The 26,811-nt window shown below is 38.6% G+C and overlaps 1 protein-coding gene across 2 annotated transcripts; it reads right to left on the reverse strand.

Annotated features, from left to right (window-relative positions):
- Positions 1–1,883: 1,883 nt before the first annotated feature.
- Positions 1,884–20,934, reverse strand: ASNS (asparagine synthetase (glutamine-hydrolyzing)). 2 transcript variants are annotated; one of them, XM_037508139.2, is made up of 13 exons: positions 20,826–20,934; positions 20,245–20,318; positions 17,588–17,856; positions 11,995–12,232; positions 8,843–9,028; positions 8,485–8,586; positions 7,977–8,104; positions 6,482–6,608; positions 5,251–5,357; positions 4,665–4,765; positions 2,954–3,035; positions 2,710–2,865; positions 1,884–2,211 (listed from the first exon to the last, which is right to left on the reverse strand). In XM_037508139.2, the coding sequence occupies exons 3-13, from the start codon at positions 17,834–17,836 to the stop codon at positions 2,002–2,004; spliced, it is 1,686 nt and encodes a 561-aa protein (XP_037364036.1). In that variant the 5' UTR covers positions 17,837–17,856; positions 20,245–20,318; positions 20,826–20,934; the 3' UTR covers positions 1,884–2,001. The 2 variants fall into 2 exon arrangements, with proteins under 2 accessions (XP_037364036.1, XP_037364040.1); XM_037508143.2 differs by lacking the exon at positions 20,826–20,934 and adding an exon at positions 20,552–20,625.
- Between the last annotated feature and the right edge of the window lie 5,877 nt (positions 20,935–26,811).

Raw genomic sequence — 26,811 nt, forward strand, 5'->3', positions numbered from 1 at the left:
TTTTTTATTTCTCCAAAAATGTTTCTCTAAAAAAGGTACCAGTTCTTGTCACAAGGGGCTAAGTCTCAGCAATATGAAGTTCTCTAATGTCACTGCAGCACGAGTACGATCCCTGGCCAGGGAGCTACCCAGATGGCACAGCAGACCTCTCCTGTCCCGCCTGCTGCTCCCCTCAGCAGTGTATTTCAGTAGATCCACCTGTTCTGCTCCCCGCTCTGTCTCTGGTGAATTCCCTTATACCCCCACACCTCTGGCTTGTACCCCAGCTCTTGTATGCATAAATAAATCTTTTTTTAAAAAAAGCTACCAGTTCTTCCACTATTTGCTTTCATTTCGGTGCCCGTATCCTAGAAGATTCACGTAAAAGAAATCAAAAGCAGGCTTGAATAATGGAAACTCTTCTGCCAGACTGTTTTTGGTACTACTTGTCCTATGTCTTCTTCTTCATCACTAGACACTGGTTCACAAGCATTCATCTCCATTAAATCATGTGCTAATTCTAATTCCTCAGGTGTGGTGTCCATCTGTGTATAAGTACAGTTCCAACCCCTTTTGTTCAAGGGTAAAGTATATATCAAAGTGTTGTTACTAAACAACCAATGAGCATTCAAATGACAATCTTGTACCTGTTCATTGAATATTTCCTTGTTATAGTCTCCCTTTTCATAACTTTTCAGAATGCTTTCTTCTTTCACCAGAAGTATGTGCCTGTGTTTTTCCTCTAAGAGAGCAGTGTTGAGCAACTACAGCCTACAGCCAAATCCAGCCCCTCCCCTCCCACCTGCCTACTTTTGTAAATAAAGTTGTTTATTTGCCAAGTTGTTTAGTTGCCAAGCCCACTTGTTCACAGGGTTTACACTACAAGAGCGGAGTCGAATAGTTCATAAAGCTTAAAATATTTGCTATCTGTTCCTTGACAGAAAAAATTTGATGACCCTTGATCTAGAACAATAGTCTCCAGAAAAGTCATTGGCTCAAAATAAAAAGGAAATGGGCCTCCCTGGTGGTGCAAGGGGTTACATCTTAGCACTATGAAGCTATCGGCAGCCACTGCAGCACAAGCTGGATCCCTGGCCAGGGAGGTGACCCACACGGGACAGCAGACCCTCCTGTCTCCCTGATGCTCCCCTCAGCAGCATATTTCAGTCAGTCTGCCTGTTCTGCTCCCTGCTCTGTCTCTGGTGAATCCTCTCACTCCATCCCCCACCCCTCCACCCTCTGCACCTCTGGCCTATACCCCAGTTCCTCTATGCATAAATAAAGCTTTAAAAAAGTTTTAAAAAAGGAAAAATGAATTACCATCTTACAAAATGAATACTTAGACTCACCTCTCCAGACTGCCTAGCCAGCTGTTAGGAATGCAGATAAAATTAAGGGAGGGAAACTGTGAGAGGAGCATGCTAGGATGGTCAAGGACTGCAAGGAGGACTTGTGTGTCTTCTGAAACAGCCCTGCCAGGAGGGCACTTGGGAATTCTACAATATCAGACCATTTTCCCTTTTTGTAGCCCACTGACTACCTAACATTTATACAATAAAAGCTGCTCAATTTCCACTTACCTTTTTTGAAGATTTATTTATTTATGCATACAAGAACTGGGGTACAGGCCAGAGGTACAGGGTGAGAGAATTCACCAGAGACAGAATGGGGAGCAAAACAGGTGGATCCCCTGAAACATACTGCTGAGGGGAACAGCAGGTGAGACAGGAGAGGTCTCCTGTGCCATGTGGCTAGCTCCCTGGCCTGGGATTGAACTCATGCTGCAGTGGCTGCTGATAGCTTCATAGTGCTAAGATGTAACCCCTTGCACCACCAGGGAGGCCCTCCACTTATTTCTGATAAAGGAACTATACTAATATAAAGGACTATAGAAATATTTCAGATTAAGACTTTTATTTTTTTCATGCCCTAGCAAGCCTGAATGGATGAAGCTCATTGCTGCTGTATCTTCCCTCCAAACCCCGACCCTTCACAACAAGAAGAAACATTTGCTCGTTCACCCTAAGCTTTGGCATCTGACTTGTAATGGGTCAGAGTGCGGGCAGAAGGGTCCGTAGCACTGATCCACCTGGGCATCCAGTAATGTGTCAACCAATCAGCCCGGCCTGGGTAGTGACGTTCAAAGATTTGACGGTAGTAAAAACCTTCTTTAGTTTTAGGGGTATTGAAGGGAAATTTTTGGGCTGCCGTTGCCATCATTGCATCATCAACCTGTAAGAGTGTAAGAGCAAAATGGTTGTTCAAAACAAGGAAATACTTGTATTTAATCGGATTCCGCAAACCAAAAAAAAAAAGTATGAAAAGCATGACTGTACAAGAAACCCTTTCATCATCAATCACTTAGAAAATGATAAAATATGTAGCTGCAGTGACTCTGAAGGGACACTCACATACATTTTTCTAACACTTAGTGGCTCTGAATGTTTTATATAATTGTGCCTAACAATGTCTGACACCCAGCAGGTGCCCAAAATGTGTGAATTGATGACTGGTCAGGGATGACTGGTAAGTCTATGATGCTCTATAAGTCTCCCCTCTCTCTCTTTCAGTTCTAGATGCTATGTAGTTCTCATAAAGGAAGTACTACTTATAGGATACCTTGACTGTAAGACATAAAACATTTAAACTACAAAATGAATGGCAGTTATAACTCTGCATCTAAATTGTCCCATTCCAGAAAATGTTTTTAATGATGTTTAATGATTTTACCTGATGGTCAATAAATTCCTGTAAAATCCTAAACCAGGAATTCTTAACTGAGGTTATTCCATCACTGAAGGCTTCTTTTGGTCGCCAGAGAATCTCTTTAGGTATCAGATTAGAGTCCTCAAATGTCTCTCTCAAGAGATGTTTTTCTATCCCATTCTGAATTGAAAACAAAAGTAACATCAGTAAATGTTCTAAAAATAACTGACACCAATGGATAGTTTTTATCTCAAATTGATTCACCTACCTTGGGAATTCGCATATCTGGTGGCAGAGACAAGTAATAAGAAGAAAATCGATGATCCAGGAATGGGACTCTCAATTCAAGGCTTAAAGGAGAAAAGAAGAAAATCTAACTCAAGATGAATACTTAATGACTATCAATTTAGATTCTGATTTAAAATCTCTTAACAATTCAACCAGATGTTAATATAAGATTATAAAATCATTTTTACAGTCCTTCTAATTGATTGCCTTACATTAATAGATGAATATAGACCCTTCATTAAAACTAACATGTATTATCTCATAGAAGAAATTAAAAAAAAAAAAAACACAGAATAAAGTTCCATGAACAATTAAAGGTGCATCTCAAAAAGCAAAGTTAAGAATCAAGAGTGACCTGATCATCAAAAAAGATACCTTATCTAGACTTTTCTAAGTTTTTTTCTAGGTGAGACCATCTTATCCTATTAACAACTATAATGATAATTAATGATTTACATACAGTAGTTAATATAAACCAGTATGTAAGTGTGATTAAACTAATCTAAGTGTGATTTGCTAGAAACAACTTTAAACATTTAATGTGGTTAGTTCTTCATATAAGAATCTTCAATTTCCCAAGTTAACTAAAAAAAGTGCAATAGTTATGAGCTAAAAAGTGAAAACTTTAGCCAGTTAGAAATGATTCCATAGAAACCTGGTTTTATAATAAAATCCTACATCTTGTATCTTATCTTCAGTGCCCTAACCCCACTCAGCATCACCAAAACATCCACTATGATGCAGGGTCCTCACGGCAGGGTGTATAATCTTTACTTCTCTTAACAAAATTCAAAAAGAACTGTCTTCCCTCTCAGTTGGGAAGATAAGAGCAGAATGCTGTTATGCTTTAAAGATGGAAACTTCATCTAAAACAAATTATAGAAATCCTTTCACCGTTACCACCACAGCACGGTGAATTTACCTAATTTCTGTGGGGCTAAGGTAAGAGACAAGCTTTGTACATTGTTGGGATTAGTCCAGTCCCTGTGGAAAACAGTGTGGAGGTCTCAAAATACTAAAAATAGATCCATCATGGGATCCCAGCACTTCCACTTCTGGGTACCTACCAGGAAAAGAACACAAAAACACTAATATAAAGGGACATGTGAGCTCCTATGTCCATTGCAGCACTATTTACAATAGCCAAGTTATGGAAACAACTTAAGTGTCCAAGGACAGATGAGTGGATCAGGAAGATGTGGTATATATGCACAGTGGAATACTACTCAGCTATGTAAAGATGAACTGTTGCCATTTATGACAACATGGATGGAATGAGAAGGGATTATGCTAAGTGAAATAAATCAGAAGAAAGACAAATACCAGGTGATTTTATTCCTATGTGGAATATAAAGAAACAAAACAAGAAACAAACTAAACCACAAACAAACTCTAGATAATTGCCTGTAGAGTTGAGACTACCAGAGGGGGAGGCAGGGCGAGGAGCAAAGGGAGCAGGGAGTCCAATTATGGGTGCCACCTTTGGTGGTGGGGATGGTGTGGTAAAGTACATCTGAAGAGGTGTGAACCTACCTCTAAATCATATAGTGTTACAAGCCAACTCAATAAAAAATAATACAAGAAGAAAGCCTTTAACACACACAGCCACATGAAAAAGAAAAAAAAATCTGTTATTGAGCTTTTTGTTTCTGGGGTTTTTTTAACAATGGCTTCTTAAAATACTGAGTTACCCGTGGGCAGCAGTAGTTCTATCTGCACGGAGAACATCAAACAAATAGAGTTCTTTCAGAAGCCTCTCACTCTCCTCCTCAGCTTTTTCAGGAGAGGGAGCCTGTTTCACAAAAAAATAGCTAAAGTTATAAACACACCAACAACTTTGCTTTTGGCACAGTGAATAGTTTTTATTTTTTACTCTTACATATATTCCTACTTTAGAGATAAAAAGCAAAGTTTAGAGAAGAGATCAAATGCTTTATACAACATTTGTTGTATAACACACCCAAACTGTTAGTGTTACAACAATAAAATGGACATGCTGTGCAATAACCATAATCCTACAGGGGATTAAGAAATAGCAGAAATGTGATTCTCATGCTTAACAAGTCTTAAAGAATAGAAGTAATCTGACACTCTTAAGACTTCTTTCTCCCCCAAAGAAATACAAAGCAGACACTCTCAGATTTCCTCACATACCTCACAAGATATTCAAAACTTATTGCTATAATAAAGACAGAGGATAGAAAAATAGTCAAATAGTTACATAATTCATACGTCCCTTTATCTAGCACCATTATCCCTCCATTTCAGAAAGCTTACCTTGTGAAAATATATGTAACCCTGGGTAAGTTCGTCTGAACCTTCTCCAGAGAAGATCACCACACTATCTGTGTTCTTCCGAATGTACTTGGAAATTAAGTACATACCTTTAAAAAGAGACAGAAATTGTTATTAATGTCAGCATAACCCTCTACCAAAAATGCCTTCTACTTGGCTTTTGGAAATGATTGCAAGTTTTGTTATTAGGTTAGACTGTATATTAATAAAGTTCCCCAAATATTAGCCATATACATATAAACCGTGTGTATGTACTTAATCCCAAAGTGCACTGTTGCAAGGAAATAGCCTGGAATCATTCTACAAGTTTATAAATAGAATTCATATTTTTAATGCTTTTAGACCAAGAATGTCCATTTAAAATTTACTAAGCTGAACAATGACTTGATTATCTAAAACAAAAATTCCTATCTTTTATACCAGTTTTACTACGTAAAAATAATGAGTTGGGGTTTTGTGGTTTAGTTTTAGTTTGCTTATTTTTTTTTTTCCACACCCCATTCATCAAATTTCACATGTAGTTAAGAGTACTATACATATTATACTATTTATGTTGGTTCCCTGCTTAAAATTCCCGTTAAACCAGGAATGTAATTTTGCTCTTAACTTTATTTCATTTTTAATTCCCTAGACAAACTTTGTTGCACTTTTTCCTAATTGCCCAAACCCTAATAAAACATTAATACCAGATATGTTTCTGTTCTGTGGCCTTTTGGAGGGTCATAACCATTACAATACCTAAGATTTTTGCCCTTCAAGAAACAATTTCACTCCCTTGGTTAGCAAAGTTGAGAGTTTGAGAAGGCATGTTCTCAACTTTGCAATGGAGCCCAGTCAAATTCTCTCATTAGAGAAGTTTAAGAATACTGAATCACTGTGATTGGTGTTGGTCCCTCTACCAACAAAATTTTAACTTACTGAAGAGTCCGATGATGGCTGGCCTCTTTCAGCAATAAAGTAATTTTGAATTAAAGTATGTACATTTTTTTTTTAACAAAACGCTACCACACACTTAACAGTCTATAGCAAGTATCAGCATTAACTTTTATACGCTAAAATAAACTTTTATATGCTATGAGATACCAAAAAACTTGTGACTCACTTTATTGCAACATTGCTTTATTGCAGCAGTTTCAAAACAAACCACAATATCTCCAAGCTATGCCTGTATTTAAAAAAAAAAAAAAAGCTTTTCTATCTTAAAATAGCTTACCTACTGAAGCACGAACTGTTGTGATATCATAAGTTTCCAAAGCAAATATGACTTCATCCAGGGCCTGAATGCCTTCCTCAGAGTTAAAGAGGACTTCGTGGTGTTCACTTCCTATATGATTTGCCACCTGATTATATAAAGAAAAATCCATATCCTTGTTATTTAAAGTACTACTTCTTAAACTGTAATATGACAGTAGTTCCCAAGGCATTATGAATTAACAGTGGGAAAACAAACAAGGCAAAATAAGGGAAAATGATTCTCCAACCACCACATACAAGTCCCACCCAGTCAGGTTTCTTTGCCTCCTGGACTCTGTCCTCCATTCAACCAAGAGGTAGATCTCCCAGCAGCATTTCTCACTCCAAGACTTCAACCTAACAGTCAAGAAGCTTCCAATCAGCCTGTCCTTATATCACCAACACACACACACAACTGTTCTGCCAAACCCACCTCATCTCTCTCTAGTCCAACATGATCCCAGCCTAACTTTGGCCTCCTTTTTGACCCTCCTAAAATGCCTGTTTTACATTCAAGATGTTGTCCCAAAATAAAATGCTTCTTCCCCTTACTCTATCCCCTTCAGCTTATTAGGGGTCAGCATTGATCAACTCGCTTTCTCTGCAAGCACTAGCTAGCTCTTCACTACCTCTTTCTCATCCATTCTGTGTAAGTTCTTCCAAAGTAGGAATAACATCTCCTGAAACTGAATCTGAATGTGAACAAGGTCCCCTCTGCCCATAGTTTTAAACATAGTGCTTTACAGCAAATGAAAAATGTTGTTTATAACAACAGCGAACATTCACTAAGTACTTACTACATGCTAGGTTCTATCCTATGCACAATCCCTCCCATTAGATGAATGAAGAGTTGTATGGGGGAGCTAGGATTTGAAACCAGCAGTCAGGCTCTACAGTCTGTAGTGTTAACCACTACAGCATGCCCTTACTTTCAAAAGGACCAAATTTTTAACATGAGCTTGTGAAGACTGCAGGGGTTGTAGTAGATAAAGTACCCGGAATATAGTGTATGACACAGTTGGTATTTCAACAGGTATTTCATGTTGTTTAATATATTTGATTTAAAGCAGTTACCTGAATCAGTACTGCAGCCCAAGCAGAGATTGATCAACTGTTGACTCGATTTTCATTTTACTAATAAGTTTTTATTTTTTTGAAAGATGTATTTTTATGTATTTATGCATACAAGAACAGGTGTGTAGGTCAGAGATATGATGGGTAAGCGGATTCACCTGAGACAGAGTGGGGAGCAGAATAGGCAGATCTACTGAAATATACTGCTGAGGGGAGCAGTAGGTGAGACAGGAGAGGTCTGTTGCACCATGTGGGTTAGCTCCCTTGCAGGGGATTGAACTAGTGCTATAGTGGCTGGAGACAGCTTAACAGCACTGAATCTTAACCCCTGCACCATCAGGGAGACCCTAATAAGTCTTTCTTAACTATTGATATACATACGGGGCAGAATACCATCTTACCTTCCTAGCAGCTAGTAAATCAGGACTATCTTCCATGCCAATCGCAAATGTCTGGAGAGGATACTGCACTTGAGCTTCTTTTAGCTGCTTCAACAATGTGGCAGCAACCAGACTGGAATCCAAGCCCCCTGTGAACAAGTCAGGAAGTGCACTGGTTACATGCCTTGCATAAGAGAGGGTTAGATGTGATTTATGTTTCTATAAATGACCACGAAAAGAGTTTCATACCTAAAATCTCCAAGTTTCATAAAGTGAAAAATCAATTTTAAAAAGACAAAAATCTAACATATAACCTGGCAACAGTATTTGGCTAAAAATCATTACACAGAATTCTAACGAATGTTTACTAGTTCACTTACATCAATAATATAACTTTTATATATAACATTAATAGTATAAGTCTGAGGAGGTATGTTACTATATTAAATGCAGCTGACCAAATACTTTTTTCATTCTATAATGGGAATCATTTAACCTAAATACACACTTTTTATTAAACTGACTTCACCTGATAAAAGGCAGCCAATCCTTCTATCTGTCATCAAACGTTTCTTAACAGCATTGTCAAAAAGGATCCGGATGTTGCTCTTCACAGTTTCTAGCTCAAAACCTATAAACACATAAAGTAAAGGAAAAAGTTCCAGAGAGATTTGACTGAAATATTTATTGAAATGAGGTACACAATCATCTACATCTATCATGATGGCTTTGGTTCAACAACAGAATTTGCCAAATCCCAGTAAGTCACTTCTAAATTAAATAGGAAATAGGTCTTCAAACTGAAATCATCCCTATGATTTGAGAATATAATTTCCCTTAGGGAGAGAGAGATAAGGAGGAGGTAGGTGGGGGCTTTGCTTTATTACCTGGGAATAGTTTCTCCACACTGTCATAGTGGGCGTGCAGAGGCTCATCTCGACAATGATGATATTTAACCATTTCCACTGATGCAACTTTGCCATTTGGTTTTAAATCCAAAACTTCATAGTGTCCAGGGAGAAAAGGCTCCACTTTCAAAAAAGGAGTCATTGAGTGCTTCACATTAACAAGACCTACAAATTCAAAAAGGTAAGTATTTACCACATGCTATGTTTGTTCACATTAGGATAACACATCAGAATAACTTTCATAGTTAGTTAATATCTTCTATATTCCTTTTTAAATGCAAGCAAATGTTTATTATGTAAGCAAAACAGGAAAAAAGTTTAATACCCCCAAACTTTATTTACTATTTACTAGAGAGATGATAGTGGACAGGGATATAAAGCAAAATTACACTGATTTCTGGTAATTCAAAGCAATTTCCAATTTCTTCTGGAAATTACTTTGAGTTTCTTTTTTGGAAAAAAAAAAAAGATTAATTTTATTTATACAAGAGCTGGGGTACAAGCCAGAGTCGTGGGAAGGTGAGAGGATTCACCGGAGACAGAGCCAGGAGCAGAAAAGGCAAACAGACCAAAAGCACTGCAAGGGGAGCAGCGGGCGAGACAGGAGAGGTCTGCAGTGCCATGTGGGATTCTTCCTGGCTGGTTGGGAATCGAACCGGCACTGCAGAGGCTGCAGACAGATTCACAGCACTGTGTTCAACCCGCTGTGCCGCCGGGGAGGCCCTACTTTTAATTTCTAATAAAGAAAATCTATTTTCTATAATAAATCAAGCATACACAAAAAGGAAAGGTACATTTATTAAGAAGAGAGATGGACCTGAAACTATTAATTTTATGATATCCTGGCAATCATTTCTTTGTCATCACTGATATATTGTAAGTGAACAGTGATGGTCCCCAGTCCTTTGGCAGGCAAAATGATTCACTAATGGGTACTTTAAAATCAGATACTAAGAAATTGAATGTGTATTCCTTAACTAGTTGTTATGCACTGTATATAAATTAAAGATTATCATCTAAACTACCTCAATAAATTCTCACTGGACACTTTATTTCTGTTCCTTTTCTCCTTAATAAACTTTCTCTTCCTCTAAAAATAAATAAATAAATAAATTCTCACAGGAGTAACCAATCTGATATCACCATGATCACTGCTACAAAATCAGTATCTTATTTTAAATAGAAACAGCCTGACTATATAGAATATTTGTTGTGATATATAAGCTTAATTTGTCTATTTGTGCTAATTTAGAGATGGATGAGACTCAGACCCTGTCACTAGCTAGTGGGTCTCACACATAACAGTGGACAAGGAATAATTTAAGGTTTAAGCAGGAAGTAGCATGACCAGGTGAGTTTTTAATAGGTTATTCTGAAAGCAGTAGGAAAGGAAAAACTGTTGCAGCTCTGTAGGTAAAAGTCTAAAAAGGGGGAGTTAAGAAGGATGCAAAAAATAAGTCAAATTTCGGAGGGTAAATTGGATGTGAAGTTACCATCAGGCCCAAGGAGACAGACAGAAATAAGGAGTTTGCTTCTCCCTTGTTTTCCCTTTGCCAAGTTTCCTTAGTAGTATTCAACATATACTTGTTCTTTGCCATTTGATCATACTACAAATGCCTGAAAATAGACCGATTCAGTTATCTATTACTGGTGTGGTATCTATCAGGTATCGGTCTCATGACTGTGGTATGCATACTAATTTCGCTTTTCTTGGTCTCATTATGCTGTTTCAGCCAATTTTAAATATGAGAACTAATTGAAAAAAGATGTTACAGAATGACGCAAAGAGGCAAGCAGGAAGACCAGATTTTAGGATATTACTGCTGTCTAGGTGAGCGATAAAAGATAAAGTTCTAGTTTTCTGTCCAAAAATTGCTATTCTGTGGATGTCTTTTCACTTTGTTGATGGTATCCTTTTTGGCATAAAAATGTTTAACTTTAATGAAGCCCTATCTATCTGTTTTTCTTTTCTTGCTTGTGCTTTTGGTGTCATATATAAGAAATATTTTTGAAATCCAAGGACATGAAGCTTTTTCTCTATGTTATCTTCTAAGATTTTTATAATTTTAGTTTTTACTTTTTGATTTTAGTATATGGTGTGGAGGTAAAACTCCAACTTCTTTTTTTTTTGCATGAATGTTGTATATCCAGTTATCTCAGCACCAGTTGTTAAAAGGATTATTCTTTTCCCCACTGAATTATCTCAGGGTCCTGCTGAAAATAAGTTGACTTAGATATATGAGTTTTTATATAGCCTGCCCATTCTTTGTATTTATTTATGTGCCCATTCTTGTGCTAGTAACAATGTCCTGATTTCCCTTGTTTTGGATAAAGTGCGTTGAAATCAGAAAATGAGTCCTTTGCTCTTCATTTTTCAGATTGTTTTGTGATCTTGCCTCGCTATTCTGGATCCCTTACACTTCCGTATGAATTTTAGAGTCAGTTTGTCAATTTCTACAGAGAAATCATTTGGGATTCTGATAGGGATCATGCGGAATCTGAAGATCAATCTGGGGAGTAGTACCATCTTAATGATGTTAAGTTTTCACTTCATGATCATGGGATGATCTTCCATTTCCTTAGATCTTTCATTTCTTTCAATGGTGCTTTATAGTTTTCAAAGTACAAGTTTTACACTTCTTTTGGTAAGCTTATTTCTAAGTATTTTATTCTCTGATGCTATTATAAAGGGAGTTGTTGTCTTCATTTTTAGATTATTTATTACAGGCATAAAGTGTTCACTGCAAGAGTGTCAATTAAATACAATTAATTTTTGTATATTGATCTTATATCCTGCAATGTTACTGAACATAATGAATTTCTATCTAGAATAATGTAAGGAATTATTACAAGTGTATAAACAGAGACAAATAACCCAATCAAAAATGGATAATCCAAAAATGAGTCAAGTGGGACACCTGCATATAGTAAAATACTACTCTGTGGTAAAAAAGAAATGATTTTACCACTGGGAAACTTAGAGGAACACTGAAAAGTTAAGGAAAACAGTCTGAAAGATTAGATTCTGTATAACTCTAATTATTTACTTTTTGAGAATGGCAAAATTATAGTGAAAAAAATCAGTAGTTTGAAGGCCATACAGAAAACCTATAGAAAAATTCTATCATTACCTTTAGCTTCTGAGCACACACCCAAAAATCCATCTTCTGTCATGGCTTTAAACAAAGGTCTGACTCCATAGGTATCTCTGCCCAGAAACACTTTCTTATTGGCAGTATCCAGTAAAATAAATGCAAACACCCCATCCAACATGCAAATTGTTTGTTCAATTCCTCCTTTGTCATAAAGATGTAGGATTATCTCACCATCCACTTTGGTCTGGTGTTCAAATTCAAAATGGTGTTGCAGCTTAAGGAAAGAATAGCAAAACAAAAAAGTTAGAATCCTTGTGCAATCACTAAAATGTTTCAATTGCAAAAGTGCTTCAATGTTTCATTTCCTCCATTTCAGTGATTTGGAACAATCATGGAATTATCAAATTATAGCTTATTTGAACCCACAATCCTATAAATTCTTTACAACATAAAAAGCTAAACCTTCGATAACTTCAGCGGCATTCTGACAATATAGAATGCAGAGGCTACTTATCAGAAGAGTAATGTGTGGAAGAATGAAAATGTATAGTATATACACACTATAATGTATATATATTGGCGTATATTTAATAGATATGTATGTATATATATACACATATATGTAACTTAAGCAAATAGGTGTGTGTGTATATATGTGTGTGTGTATATATATATATATACACATGATAAATGACTCCATCACAATGATAGAAACCTTGTCAAAAAAAAGCTTCTGGTTCCCAAGGAGGACTACAACATCGAGTCCTCCACCACTGCAGTGACATAAGAGCTACTATCTCACCAATAGACAAAACAATAGGAGAGTTTGGTTAGTCCAAAGGCACCAAAGGACAGCAAAGAGGCTATCACTCCCACCTCATGCAGAGTGAGAGTTTGATTAAGCTACACCCAGATTCTGGTGGTATATCACCAAGGCAAACACAGGGGGACAAGTCCTTGGTTTCTTCTTTCGTTGTATTCATACGCAGATTTTGGTTGACAATGAAGAGAGACATGGTTCACATAAAATTAGATGCAAATCATGGGTAAGTTTAAACATTTAAAACATGTTTTTAAAACTTTAAAACGTAAATCTAAATCTGTGTATGTATGGCCTATAAAATGTGCTTCACAATCTCACTCTAGAATTTGTGAACTTTTTGTCTATAAGCATTCACAGAACTTTCCACAAATGGGCTTTGGTTTCCTGTAGTGATTACAGAGCCACCTCCTGGTCACCTCTGCCGACTCTGAGAGATAATAAAATCCTGTCTCTTAATAGGTGGGGTTTGGAAACTATTTTATGCCCCTTCTGGGCTGAAGTACTGGCAGGATAAATGTCCTTAAAGCATTCAATGATATTAACAAGTAACAGTTTTCCAAAACTACTCTCTACCACTATTGCCTCTTCACTGTTGCTCTTTGGCCATAACCTTGCAGGTAATCTATGGTTAATGATTCACATGTACTACTTCCTACTTTCCTGAAACCACACTTAGATAAATGTCAAGGATAAAACCTCTCATATCCTGTCACCATCCAGAAATCCTATTGCCATTTGACTTGTTGGTTTCAAGCCCCTGACATTGCCCTGCAGGGAAGGGGCCTCTACTTTGCTCCAGCCTTCACTCAGATTCCTCCTCTCTTTGACTAATCTGCCACCAGTCCCAGCTCACCTCTGGCTGTATTTTATTAGTAGTAGCAGTAAATTTTCATTTTCATCAAAAAAAAAAAAAAAAAAAGAGTGCTTTAGAGGTATGGTGCAGAATACTATATACACACATAAAATGACATTCTATTCTTCTCTATCTGTTCAAGCTACATAGCTTAGATTGGAAGATGGAACAACTACGCTTCCAAAAAAACCAAAATATTTAGCCAATTTAGAATGGAAATATTTTTGAAATGTCTAACTTTTCATCATTGTGGAGAAAAATTAACAAAGCCACAATATTGTTTAAGTAAAATAAGGTATTTCCTATGATTTAAGGTGAATATCAGGCTATTCCACAATATAACCCAGCATTCCCACGTACATGGGGCTTAGCAAGAAAGTTTTGACTGTTCCCTTCCTCTATCACTACTATCAAGAACTTCCATTCTTATCTTTCCTGTTCACCATTTCATCTCCAAGCACCTAGAGAAATGGTGCCTGGTACAGAGTAGACTCTTAAAAAATGTATGAAAAGAATTGCTGATAACTGTAAGTTTTTCAAATGAGAAGACTATTATTGAGAGTGTTCCTATAAGCAGGTAATAAGCAATAGTAAAAGTTATTGTTTAGAGAGAAAAATGACCCAAGGCTGGCAAGAATATAAACCCCTTCTCAAGGATGACAGGCTTATATCAAAAAAGGGACAAAATATACCAAGAAACATTAAAAACAAGTATGACTTTGAATGAAATCTGACTCAAAACATACAAAAACATCAGCTATAAATATATTATTGGGGGCCTCCCTGGTGGTGCAGCGGATTGAACGCTGCGCTGTGAAGCTGTCCGCAGCCTCTACAGTGCCAGTTCGATACTGGCTGGCCAGGGAGATAGCCACATGGTGCTGCAGACCTCTCCTGTCTCGCCCGCTGCTCCCCTCAGCAGTGTTTTTGGTCGTCTGCCTCTTCTGCTCCTGGCTCTGTCTCTGGTGAATTCTCTCACTCTCCTGTGCCTCTGGTCTGCATTCCAGTTCTTGTATAAATAAATAAATCTTTTTTAAAAAATGATATTATTGGGACACATGTGAAAATTTAATATGAACTGGATACTAGACGGTATTATGGATATTAGGTGATATTAAGAGAAACCTGGTAATCTAGATTTAAATAATAGTGTTGGTCTTAGGCAGAAATCTTATTCTTAAGAGATATTTAGGAGGGCCTCCTCTGGTGGCGCAGCAGTTGAGCACTGGGCTGCGAGCTGCCCGCAGCCTCTGCAGCGCCAGTTCGATCCCTGGCCACCGGCGAGGGTCCCACATGGCACACAGACCTCCCATGCCATGCCCACTGCTCCCCTCAGCAGTGTATTTCGTCAGTCTGCCTGTTCTGTTCCCCGCTCTGGCTCTGGTGAATTCTCTTACCCTCCCGTGCTTCTGTCTGTATCCAGTGCTTGTATAAATAAATAAATAAAAGCTTTAAAAAATAAAATAAAATCAGATAAAATTTTAAAAAAAGATATTTAGGATCATATTTAGAGAAATTATATTTCTCTAGGGCCTCCCCTGGTGGTGCAGGTGGTTGAGCGCAGTGCTGGGAAGCTGTCTGAAGCCTCTGCATCGCAGGTTCGATCCCGGCCAGCTGGTGAGGGTCCCACATGGTGCGGCAGACCTCTCCTGTCGTGCCCGCTGCTCCCCTCAGCAGTGTATTTCATCGGTCTGCCTGTTCTGTTCCCCACTCTGTCTCTGGTGAATCCTCTCACCCTCCCGCACATCTGGGCTATACCCCGGTTCTTGTATAAATAAATAAATCTTAAAAAAAATTATATTTCTCTAAAATGATTCAGCCAAAAAAAATCAAAACATGTGTGTGCATATATGTAAAAACAGAAATAAGGAAACATATTAAAACATTAATAATTATTCCATCTAAATTTTATCCTTTCCCATGTGTTTGAAATTTTCAAAATTAAAAGTTGGGGAGGATGACAGCAAAGAGAAACTGGCAAATTTTATATAAAAAAATTTCTTATGAAACAGTAGCCAAATAATTCTGAATTAGAATATTCTTAGCAAATTTGACTTCCTCAGGTTAGAATTTCTACCCTCTCACACACTCTCACCCTAAGAGTAAGCTTTCACAAGCTTAGAAATCTGTTCCAATTTTAATGATGCTCTTGGCTGTTATTATAAGTTGAGGATGCAACAGTAATAAATGCCTCAGGGCAACATTACATAAAAGCTACAAATATGATCACTGCCAAACTATTAAATTCTGTCCTTGCCTTTAAATCCTCAAATTTCGTGCCTCCCTGGTGGTGCAAGGGGTTAGGCACCGCACTATGAGGCAATCTGCAGCCTCTGCAACACGAGTTCGATCCCCGGCCGGCCAGGGAGCAACCCACATGGCGAGGTAGACCTCTCCTGTCTCACCAACAGCGTCCCTCAGCAGTATGTTTCGATCTGTCTGCCTGTTCTGTTCCCCACTCAGTCTCTGGTGAATCCGCTCAACCCCTGCATCTCTGGCCTGCACCCCAGCTCTTGTATAAATAAATCCTAAAAAAAAAAAATCCTCAAATTTCACTTTAAAAAAAAAATCCCCAAATTTCACTCCTGTTAGGATATTCTAACCCCTTACAATGGCTACCAGGTCCTGCTTGCTCTGGTCTTACCTACCTTCCCAGCCCTACCTTGCCCATCTGACTATATTCACTTACACAATTCCAGAGCTTCTTCCTTCTCCAGAGCTTCTTCCTTCTCTACATCTGCTATTCCCTCTTCACAAAATGTTCTCCCCTGCCTTGCCAGCTGAACCCTGCCCTGTGCATCAGGTTTCAGTACAAGTGTCAATTCCTCAAGAGGCCTTTTCTGACCACCCTTCTGAAACTAGAGCTCCCATGTCCATCGTACCATATTTTTTTTTTTTTGAATGTTTATTATACAGATTTTTTTCCCTTGAGACCCTAACAGAAAAAGCTCTATTAAAAGTGAGGACCTGGGCCTCCTCGGTGGCGCAGTGGGTTGAGCGCAGCACTGTGAAGCTGTCCGCAGCCTCTGCAGCACAGGTTCAATTCCCAGCCAGCCAGGGAGATAGCCACATGGTGCGGCAGACCTCTCCTGTCTCGCCCCCTGCTCCCCTCAGCAATGTTTTTGGTCATCTGCCTGTTCTGCTCCCCGCTCTGTCTCTGGTGAATTCTCTCACTCTCCCATGCCTCTGGCCTGTACCCCAGTTCTTGTATAAATAAATAAATCTTAAAAAAAAAAAAGTGAGGGCCTCCCCGGTGGCGCAGCGGTTGAGCGCTGGGTTGCAAAGCTGCCCGCAGCCTCTGCGGCGCCGGTTCGATCCCCGGCTGCTCCCCGGCCACAGGAGGAGGGTCCCACATGGCGCGCAGACCTCTCCTGCCACCCGCTGCTCCCCTCAGCAGTGTACTTCGGTCCTTCTGCCTGCTCTGCTCCCCGCTCTGGCTCTGGTGAATTCTCTCACCCTCCCGCGCTTCTGACTGTACCCAGTGCATGTATAAACAAAACAAACAAACAAACAAATAAAATAAAAACATGCCTCTATAAAAAAAAAATAAGAACTCAGAACTACAGGACACTAGAGCCATGAAACAGAAACCATACAATCCTCTTTAAAAAAAAAAAAAAAAAGTGAGGACCTAGCTCTTAAATTCATTATTGTATCCCCAGCACTTAACACAGAGCCTAGCAGGTTCTAATAAATATTCAAATTAATAGGAAAAAAGATTCTTAGGGTTGATTTATAAACTCCATTTTATCAGTCTGTATGTGTGTGATCAAGACATTTCACTTCTTTGTGCACTAGTGTCCTCCTATCTAGATAATTGGAGCAAATGAGATGATAAACACAGAATGTGCTTTGAAAAGTAAAAAGTGTTTTTCAAAAATATATAAACTTATAACCAACCAGCTCTGAGGTTTTATCACATACAGGTTATGTTCTGGCTTCATTCTGATTACCTTCTTGTGGTTGTAGATTTCACCATTGTAACAGAGCCACAAATAAGGATATTTCTTGACTCGAATTGGCTGCATTCCAAACAGCTGGTCAACCACAGCCAACCGGTGAAATCCAAAGCAGCAGTTGGTATATCCATTGACATTCTCAAAACGAAATGCATCTGGGCCCCTGTGTGCAATCTTCATAGCACTCAGACACTGCACAGAAAGGCAGTCATCGCTGCCAAAGAGGGCCCAAATGCCACACATGTTGTAATGATGTTAGGACTCTGTGTGGAGAGAAAAGCAGACCAATTAAATATTGAAAATCTAATCCAAATCTACATTAAATTTGATTCCAAACACTTGTATATACTTTAAATATTGAATATAAAGTATATCTACAGCAATTTGTCACCAGTTTTGTACGTGAAAAATGATTTAATTTACATATACATTTTCAGAAAAGATGGATGACCTACATCCTGCCAGTTTTACATCCTGGATTTACTCCAAGACACAGACAGACACGCAGGCTCCAACCAAGCCAGAGATTCTGGCACCAATCTTTTACCCCAGAATCTCAAAAACTCTCAAAAATCTAAGATACTCCACATTACTACAGTCTCCTCTCCAGTCTTTTAGACAATTAAATGTCCTTTCTTTATGTGCACATAGAATGTAGTGGGTAGAACAGAAGATCATATATACAGCATAAATAAGCTTTTCATAACTAGCTTATCTGTGATTTATTAAAATATGATCAAAGAAATTCAGAGAAAAAGAAAGCAATATTATCTGATATCAGATATTCTAGTTTTGTAACAAAAACATTTACACTAACAGGGATATAAAATGTTCACCATCAAAATGTCCTAGATGACAAAAATGTTCTCAAATATTTTATTTTTTAATTTGTCAGTCATTTATTGGACTACATAGTTTTGGGAATCCAACTTCACATCCCCATGTGTGCACATGCATCACTCACTCTCCACCAAACTCCAAGGCCATTATCTTATCCTCTTTGCTTGTACCCATTCCTCAGGTAACCAGTATACTTTTCATATTTTTCAAATATTTTTGACTCAAAGTTGCCTTTGGTCAATAAGAAAGCAAAGTGGGCAGGACATATACAACAACAATATCTCTGAAAAACAAGGCGGCTCATCCCTATAGGCAAAAAAGTAAATTAATAATGCTTACAAATATTAATTTGAAATTTTCAACTCTAACTGTTTTATTTGGATGCTGCCAGCACCAACATTTATTTTTCCAAAATATCTGTATTATCCTGGAAACCACTTTATTTTTTCAAAATGTAAATTTGCAGCAAATGTTTAATTTTGGGACAAAAAAAAAGCCATAAAGAAAAATACATACTCAAATTATATACGTAATTTTGAAAAATCCTCTGAGGACATTTCATTTGTATCTAAATGACCCAACACTTTCTTTGACTTCTTTTTTTATTAATAACTTTTAAAATTAATTTGAGGTATACATGCCTCAAACTGTATTGTATATGACTTAGAGGAATAGTTTACACCTCCTCCAATGTGGATGAGACCAGGTCAAATGAATGGAAAATGGTAATGAAGTGTCAGATGACCTATGCGGTCCCTTCCATGAACTTGGAAAAATAACCATTGAGATAGTTACTTTTTTTAATAAAGGAATCAGTGATTTAGTGAGACTTAGTGAGAAAATTCACTGAGATTTAAGTAAGATGGCTGTATCAATTAAAAATGGTAGGGGAAAGCATTTTGAAAACAAATGACATGTGAATCCCTTACCTACATCTTCCTAATGCTGAATCCTATTACTAAGCCTGCTATAGGAAACACTCTATTAACATGGAGCAGAAAGCAGGAGAACAAAAGTTTGTGAAGCACATTGCTTTCTCCAGCAAGAAAATGCAAATTAAAACTGTAACCATTATTGGAATTAGTATTAATGGAGGGCAAAGGTCCTACTGGTAGAGCCCCTTTCCTATTGCCTGTTCCCAGTAATTTTCTGCATTTCCTCATGAACTTCTGGTGCGGTGCTGTCCAATAGAAAGGTGAACCAGATGTGTAATTTTTAAATAGTAGCCCCATTTAAAAAGTAAAGGGAAAAAGGTGAAATTAATTTGAAGTATATTTTATTGAACACAATAAGCCAAAAATAGTGTCATTTCAACAGGTAAATAGTATTAAAAAATTAAAATAGTTTACATTGCTTTTTTCTACTACACCGTCAAAATATGGTATATTTACACTTACAGCACATCTCAAATCAAATTAGCAAGAGTTTCAAGTTCTTAGTAGTGACATATGGTTAGTGACTGCCAAAGTTGACATCAACATTTCAGGTCTTCTAGTTTCCATTCCACTTACCAACTACTTAAACCTCACGGATTCACCTTATTTTTACATAAAGAATTCAGTAATCAACACCTGGACAAGACCAAGATCTAAATCATTTCTAATTAATTTTAGGAGAATGCGATTAATGTAAAAGTTATAAATGCTTTTAAAGTATTCGTCCAAAACCCAGGGCAATGGACAGTAAAGAAATAATCTGGGCCTCCGGTGGAGAGGATAACTTCCTTTATTCAAAATAGTAACATTAATCTAAAGCCAGCCCTACAGAATACCTATCTACTGAGTAAAGGCAAGCCAGTCCTTTTTCCTTACCGCGCCGCCTGTCGACCCTAAACAGATCCTTCTTGGCAGGGTTGTTCGGCTAGTCACTCAACGAGTCTTGCAGGCTAAAGAGAAGGAATACATGGAGGATGCTAGATGAAGAAGGTGGGGGTTTCAGAGGTTAAGGACAGACACCGAGGCCTTGACCTAGAACCCAGGAAACGCTGCCTCTGGGCGCGAGCACCTCTGGCCCTCCCGCCTGTGGCAGAAAGACGGGAACGCAAAAATGCCACAGCTTCAAGGCAACATAGTAAAAATAATAATAATAAAATCCACAGAGGCCAACTCGGGCCGTTACCGCCTTCTATCCGAAACCGCCCGGCCTCCCCATCCTTCTCGGACCACGATCGAGATAATTCCTGGTCTGCTAGCATCCAGGTGCGCAATAATGGGGACCTGGCCGCCCCGCCCTCTGTGCCGAGCAGGAGCTGCAGTATCCGTGGGGCCGACCGGCTTCTGCCCACATGTCCGGCTTGGCTCAGGCTGCAGCGCATCCTCCTTCCCCCACCAACCCCGGGGCAGCCAGGACAGGAGGAAGGGCGCTGCGGCTGGGAGAAGGGCACCCAGCTTACCTGAGAGCAAGTCGGCTCGGGCGGCGGGAGGCACAGCGCAGGGCACGGCCGCCGGCTGGATGGTGGGCCTCTGCTTACTTTAAACACGCTCAGCTCCCGTAACGCGTGCGGGAAGTTTCATCATGCCCGGGAGGCCCAACCAGCGCTCAGGGGCGTGGCTGAAGCGCAGCCCCCAGGCCAGGCTGGGAGGTGCTGGGGCGCGGCTGGGGCGGGGCTACGGTCTGACCAAGGGAGGTGAAGGAGCAGGGAGCAGGGAGCAGGGAGGAACTGGGTGCAGTGCGGTTAGCAGCTTCTTAAAGTGTTAGTGCACCTCCTTAAGAATAGCCTCTGAGGTCTGGCCAGGGACCCATTTGCCAAGTAGGGTTACTTTGCCTGCTGTTCTGACAATTCGGGGGTCTTCTACACTTGGTTTGCTGTGAGGGAAATCTGCACTACTTTTTATTGCAGTATCCCTTGTGCAGCAGATCTTTTAGAGGTTCTTTAGTCCTTCCTTACTATCAAGAGCCTCTGATATATCGATGTCAATACATATATATGTGCTAAATTAATAAATTGTGAGGCAGATGGGAATAGCTGTAAGAATGACCTTTTATTAGACAGAGTAGATTGCATTCTTCTACCTCAGGCAAGAGTAAAATGTTTCCTTTCTCTGGATACATAACTCTGTGTATTTGTATGTTGTGACAGATCATCATCCAAATTGTGATGTGGTTTTATATTCATGCTGGATAAGATTGTCACCTTTGTAATTATGTTGACATCTTCACCTTTTGAGACCAGGGCCACTCCATGAATACAACTAGGGAGAGACTCAAATGAGTATTTAATTCTGTTTGATTCCTCATCACATTTGGTTATTAAGTGACAAATTTCACTTTCAGGAAAGAACAAGTTCCAGTCTTAATTTTAAGACTGGATTACTTACTTACTTACTTACTTACTTATGTGACCATGGGTATGTCCTATAACCTCTTTAGGTTTCCATCTTTAAAATAAGTAATTAGAGACTACTGAAATTCTAAGTATTAAAAGGATAGAGTTCGGGCCTCTCCAGTGGCGCAGCGGTTGAGCACTAGGTTGCGAAGAAGCTGCCCGGAGCCTCTGCCGCGCCGGTTCAATCCCAGGCCTCCGGGCGAGGGTCCCACATGGCGTGCAGATCTCTCCTGCCGCCCGCTGCTCCCCTCAGCAGAGTACTTCTGTCTGCCTGTTCTGTTCTCTGCTCGGGCTCTGGTGAATTCTCTCACCCTCCCGCGCTTCTGACTGAACCCAGTGCTTGTATAAATAAATATATAAATCTTCAAAAATAAATAAATAAATAAATAAATAAATAAATAAATAAATAAAAGGATAGAGTTCTTTGGAGTCATATTAGCTCAGGAGGGAAATTAATTTTTTTCAACCTATCTTGTTGAAACTCAAAATAACTTTGCAATATGGACAATTTTGCATTAGATCTAGTTAAAGTTAATCATGCAAATTCACATAGATCCAGGATGTGAAAAAGGATTTGTATGGATTCAGTGGCCGTTCTCTTTTCTTCACATTCAAATTCACAATAAACAGAAAAGATGAATTGCACTGGAGTCCTTGACAGAAGAGCAATGGGTTGGCAGAACCTCCCATTTTTACTAAAAAAATGAATGATTTCCACTTCGGATTAAATATATTTTCTTTTCCAGATTCCATTCCCATTTCCATTTAGTTTTTTGCCTATTTATTATTTTGCACTCAAAGTTTGAAAGTTCACTCTCCATTTTAAAGACATTATTGAACTGGTATTGCCCTTAGATTTTATTAATCAGCACAGGGAAGCCTTGTTCTCACAAACCAATTTCAAGACCTAATATTCTCTATAAAATCTAAGTCAAGTTGATACATGAAGTCAAACTAGATCAGTGGTCCTTAAACATTTCAAGTACAAAGATTCCTTTTAGAATCACAAAAAGAGGTTTTTATTGAACACCCCACAGATAACAATGTACCTTTGGTATTCTTTATTAGAGAAACTATACCATATTAAAACAAAACAAAACAAGGTACCATGAATTCATAGTATTCATATAAATTAATCATAGCAGTGCGATTTTATTAATGATATTATTACAGGGCAGCCCCAATATAAAACGGGTTGCCTGACTGTGGGTCCTCACCCGCGCACTTAAAAAGTACTTATTAATACTCGACTGCAGGCACACACAAAAGGTTAATAAAGGGTTTATTTACAAGAGAAGGGGAAATGAGGAAATTACAACTCAGGGAGAAAAGAGGGAAATAAAGTCTTAAATGCATCCTACCCTTTCCGCTGCCCAGGAGTCCCAATGGCACTCTGAGAGCTGGCCAAGAGCCACGAGCCGTGAAGCCAAGAGGAGAGAGGTCCCCCAGCCCACATGTCTGGTTTTTATACCAAACCTGGCCACTTAACTCCACCCTCAGGTCCCAGTAATCTTCCCTTTGGTGGTGATGGGATTTGTCTTTCCCAATGTCTTGATGGCTTTGGTCTGGAGTCGGGGGTGGAGGCCACAAAACCTGTATGGAATTAGCTGATGACATCCTTTCCCCCTAACAATATCAGTACCAAAAATAAATTAAGAAAAAAGTAAAATTACATGGCAAGATATATTAAGATTGGACTATAGTCAATGCTTGGTATATACAGGTTTGATATCCCCATACAATACAGTCCCAACTAGTTCAAAAATTTCCAAGAATATATGTTCCCTAAGCACAGGATGCAGTGGACACTTAGCAGTAACAAGTATGAGTAAGACAACAGATGACTTAAGTTCTAAGGCTCATAATTGCCTTAAAGTTGTCAGCATCAAGAAAATTTTCCTATATGCTAATCTTCTTAATATACCTTAAACCAGAGAACAACCTAGGAAAGCAGGTCTTTATCCGCATTTTAGAAATTAAAAAAACAAACAAACAAGACTTAGAGAATTGAGGAATGTAACCAAACACAGTTTAATTTAAATCACAAAGAAATGAATTATAATCTACATAAGCCCATAGCCCAATTCTCCTACAACCCTGTCTAAGTAGTGAACACAGATACTTGATATGTTATCTGGTATGTTTGTTTACACTGAATATTTTCCAAAGTCATTCTCCCTCCTCCTCTACCTCACTTTGTACCCTGACTTCCCTGCCTTCTCTTCCTTGCCTTCTCTTTTGGGACTGTTCAAAGGAAAACACTGCAAGGAGATGTAGCAGGTAGGAAAATAAGTCTTGGGATGTTTCTTGCCTTGGCACTACTATGGCAAAGCTGAAGCCCACAGATCCTATTCTGTCTCCTTCTCTTCAGATTCCAGGAACTACCCCCACCTCTTCCTCATTGGGCCTAGCCCCCGTTAATGAACCATCTTGCTGTTTCTAAATCCTGCCTACATTTTCATATTAAGTCCCAATTAGAAAATAACACCTACTTCCTACCAGAAATCTACCCTGTAGTTGGTCTACAACACTAATAAGGATGTGGTGGATTTAACTGGAGTAGAAAACAATACATATGTTCATTTAATAATTACACACAAATAAAAACTAAATTATGTTGGTCTATTTTCCCATTTCTTACCCCACCCCTGCATTACAACCTCACTCTTAAAATAGCCAGAGAACATTTATAGTTTTTTGACCTAAATCACTGAAGAATCAGAATAAAATCCTCCTTTGTCAAGTAAAAACTTTAGGCTAGTTTCATTTCCTGAAAATATAATAGGCAACAGATTATACATGTTAGGCACTGACAGCATTAATTAAACTAAAATCTTTAGAATACCTTTAAATATTGAAATTTGTTTTTCTCAAAAGATTTTTTGTAGGTGCATCTATTTCCTAAAGATGGCTAGATATTTAAAAAAATAGTAATTAATCAGGGAAATGCAAATCAAAACTAGTAAGATACCATCTTACACCAGTGAGAATGGCACATACTAAAAAAACTAGCAACAACAAATGTTGGCGAGGATGTGGAGAAAAAGGAACTCTCCCGCACTGCTGGTGGGAGTGCAAACTGGTCCAACCACTATGGAAAGTTGTGTGGAGATTCCTCAACCTAGGAAAGATAGAGCTTCCATATGATCCAGCAATTCTACTCCTAGGTATTTACCCAAAGGACACAGAAACATTAATTCCAAAGAGCACCTTCACCCCTATGTTTATAGCAGCACTATTTACAATAGCTAAGCTTTGGAAACAACCCAAATGCCCAAAAATAGATGACTGGATCAAGAAGATGTGGTACATATACACAATGGAATATTACTCAACAATCAAAAAAGATAAACACATGCATTTTGCAGCAACATGGATGGAGCTGGAAGGGATCATGCTCAGCGAAATAAGCCAGAAAGAAAAAGAAAAATACCAGATGGTCTCACTCATAACAGGAATTTAGAAAACCTAAATAAGGGAAAAAGAATCACTATAAGAAAGGAAAAATCAAAATCAACAAGCAACTATGAACCAGAGACACACGGAGGGGGGTGGCAGGGAAAGGAGGTGTTTGGGGAATATAAAAATTTAAAAAAATAAAAATAATTAAAAAATAGTAATTAGATAAGCACATGATGGTAGCTGTCCTTTGGTATTCATTGGCTAAAAATGTACATAATAATACAAAGAACAATATATACAAATATTGAATGATTGTTATACCTCTGAAACTAATGTTATGTGTCATTTATAACTCAATAAAAATTTTTTTTGACTGCTGCTAATAATACCTAAAACTAAAGTTGCATTTTACCCAACCCAGTATATCTTGCAAAATTAATATTTGCTGGTGAGAAAGATATGCTTATTAAGACTATAAAAAATACTATAAAACCTCTCAGATTTGCTGACCCCTGACAATAATTCCAAAGTTACCAGGAGCCAATAACCTAAATATGGGATAGCCCTGATATAGAATTACTTTATAAATACTTTTACAATTACTTTATAAACCTCCCATCTCGCTCCCCAAATAGAAAAATGCTTCCAGAATAGGGCACATGGCTGGCATTTTTCATAAATACTTAGATGGGTTATCAGCAACAGCATCACCTTTGGATCCCTTTTACCAGAGCCATTGCTCTGAATCCCGTATTTGAGCTTTTCACTGCTCATGAACTTTGCCACTCATGTCAGAATTCAGGATGACCCTGCATGGGTGAGCTCTGAAGGTTCAGGATGGAGTCAGTGGAACAAAAATTAACCTGGAGCAAACCAGGAAGAAAGGACTCCAAGAAATGTCAGTGAGACATGAAAGGATTCAGTGTGTCTTCAGTCACAGCTGAAGTACACAGACCAAGCAGGAAAAGTCAATGAAGTGGAAGAGATTCCTTTTAATAGTAAGAAGAATAAACAGATCAGAATTGAGAGGGCAGTCATAGAAAAGGGGCAGAGTGCAGTGCGTTTGGAGAGAAAAAAAATTGCTTTAATTTAAGGGCAGAAGCAGGGGGAAAGAAGGGTGGTGTAGCATATATAAGCCCAAAGAAAATGGAAAGGGAAGCAGAGAGAAAGAAAATATACATAAATTAAGTATACTGATTTTTTTAATCTTTTTTTTTTCCCCAAAGATTTATTTATTTATATAAGCACTGGGTACATTTATATAAGCACTGGGTACACAGGAGGGTGAGAGAATTCACCAGAGCCAGAGCGGGGAACAGAACAGGCAGACCGACGAAATACACTGCTGAGGGGAGCAGCGGGCACAGCAGGAGAGGTCTGCGCGCCATGTATGTGGGACCCTCACCAGTGGCCGGGATTGAACCGGCGCGGCAGAGGCTGCGGGTGGCTTCGCAGCCCAGCGGTCAACTGCTGAGCCACCAGGGGAGGCCCTATACTGATGTTGATAAATAAGGACTATGGAGAAAAGCAGGAGAGAGAAGAGAGAAACAATGTGGGGAGGGGGATGTACATACTACAATTTCTAGAAGAACCTGTATTTATTTATAGGCCTTCATTTTATCTAAGAAATAGAAGGCACATCATTAGCAGA

The sequence above is a fragment of the Talpa occidentalis genome, unplaced genomic scaffold (assembly GCF_014898055.3).
Source record: "Talpa occidentalis isolate TD23 unplaced genomic scaffold, MPIMG_talOcc4v2.1, whole genome shotgun sequence".
In the NCBI taxonomy this organism is placed as follows: domain Eukaryota; kingdom Metazoa; phylum Chordata; class Mammalia; order Eulipotyphla; family Talpidae; genus Talpa; species Talpa occidentalis.

Bases quoted from the DNA above. Each gene is read 5' to 3' on its own strand.
- ASNS (XM_037508139.2), bottom strand. From the start codon at position 17,836: ATGTGTGGCATTTGGGCCCTCTTTGGCAGCGATGACTGCCTTTCTGTG. The intron at 5,358-6,481 runs GTAAGCTATTTT...CTCTTTTTAAAG, and splicing joins AACAGTTCGTGCTTCAGTAG to GTATGTACTTAATTTCCAAG. The intron at 2,212-2,709 runs GTAAAATCATTA...ACACTCTTACAG, and splicing joins AGGAATTTATTGACCATCAG to GTTGATGATGCAATGATGGC.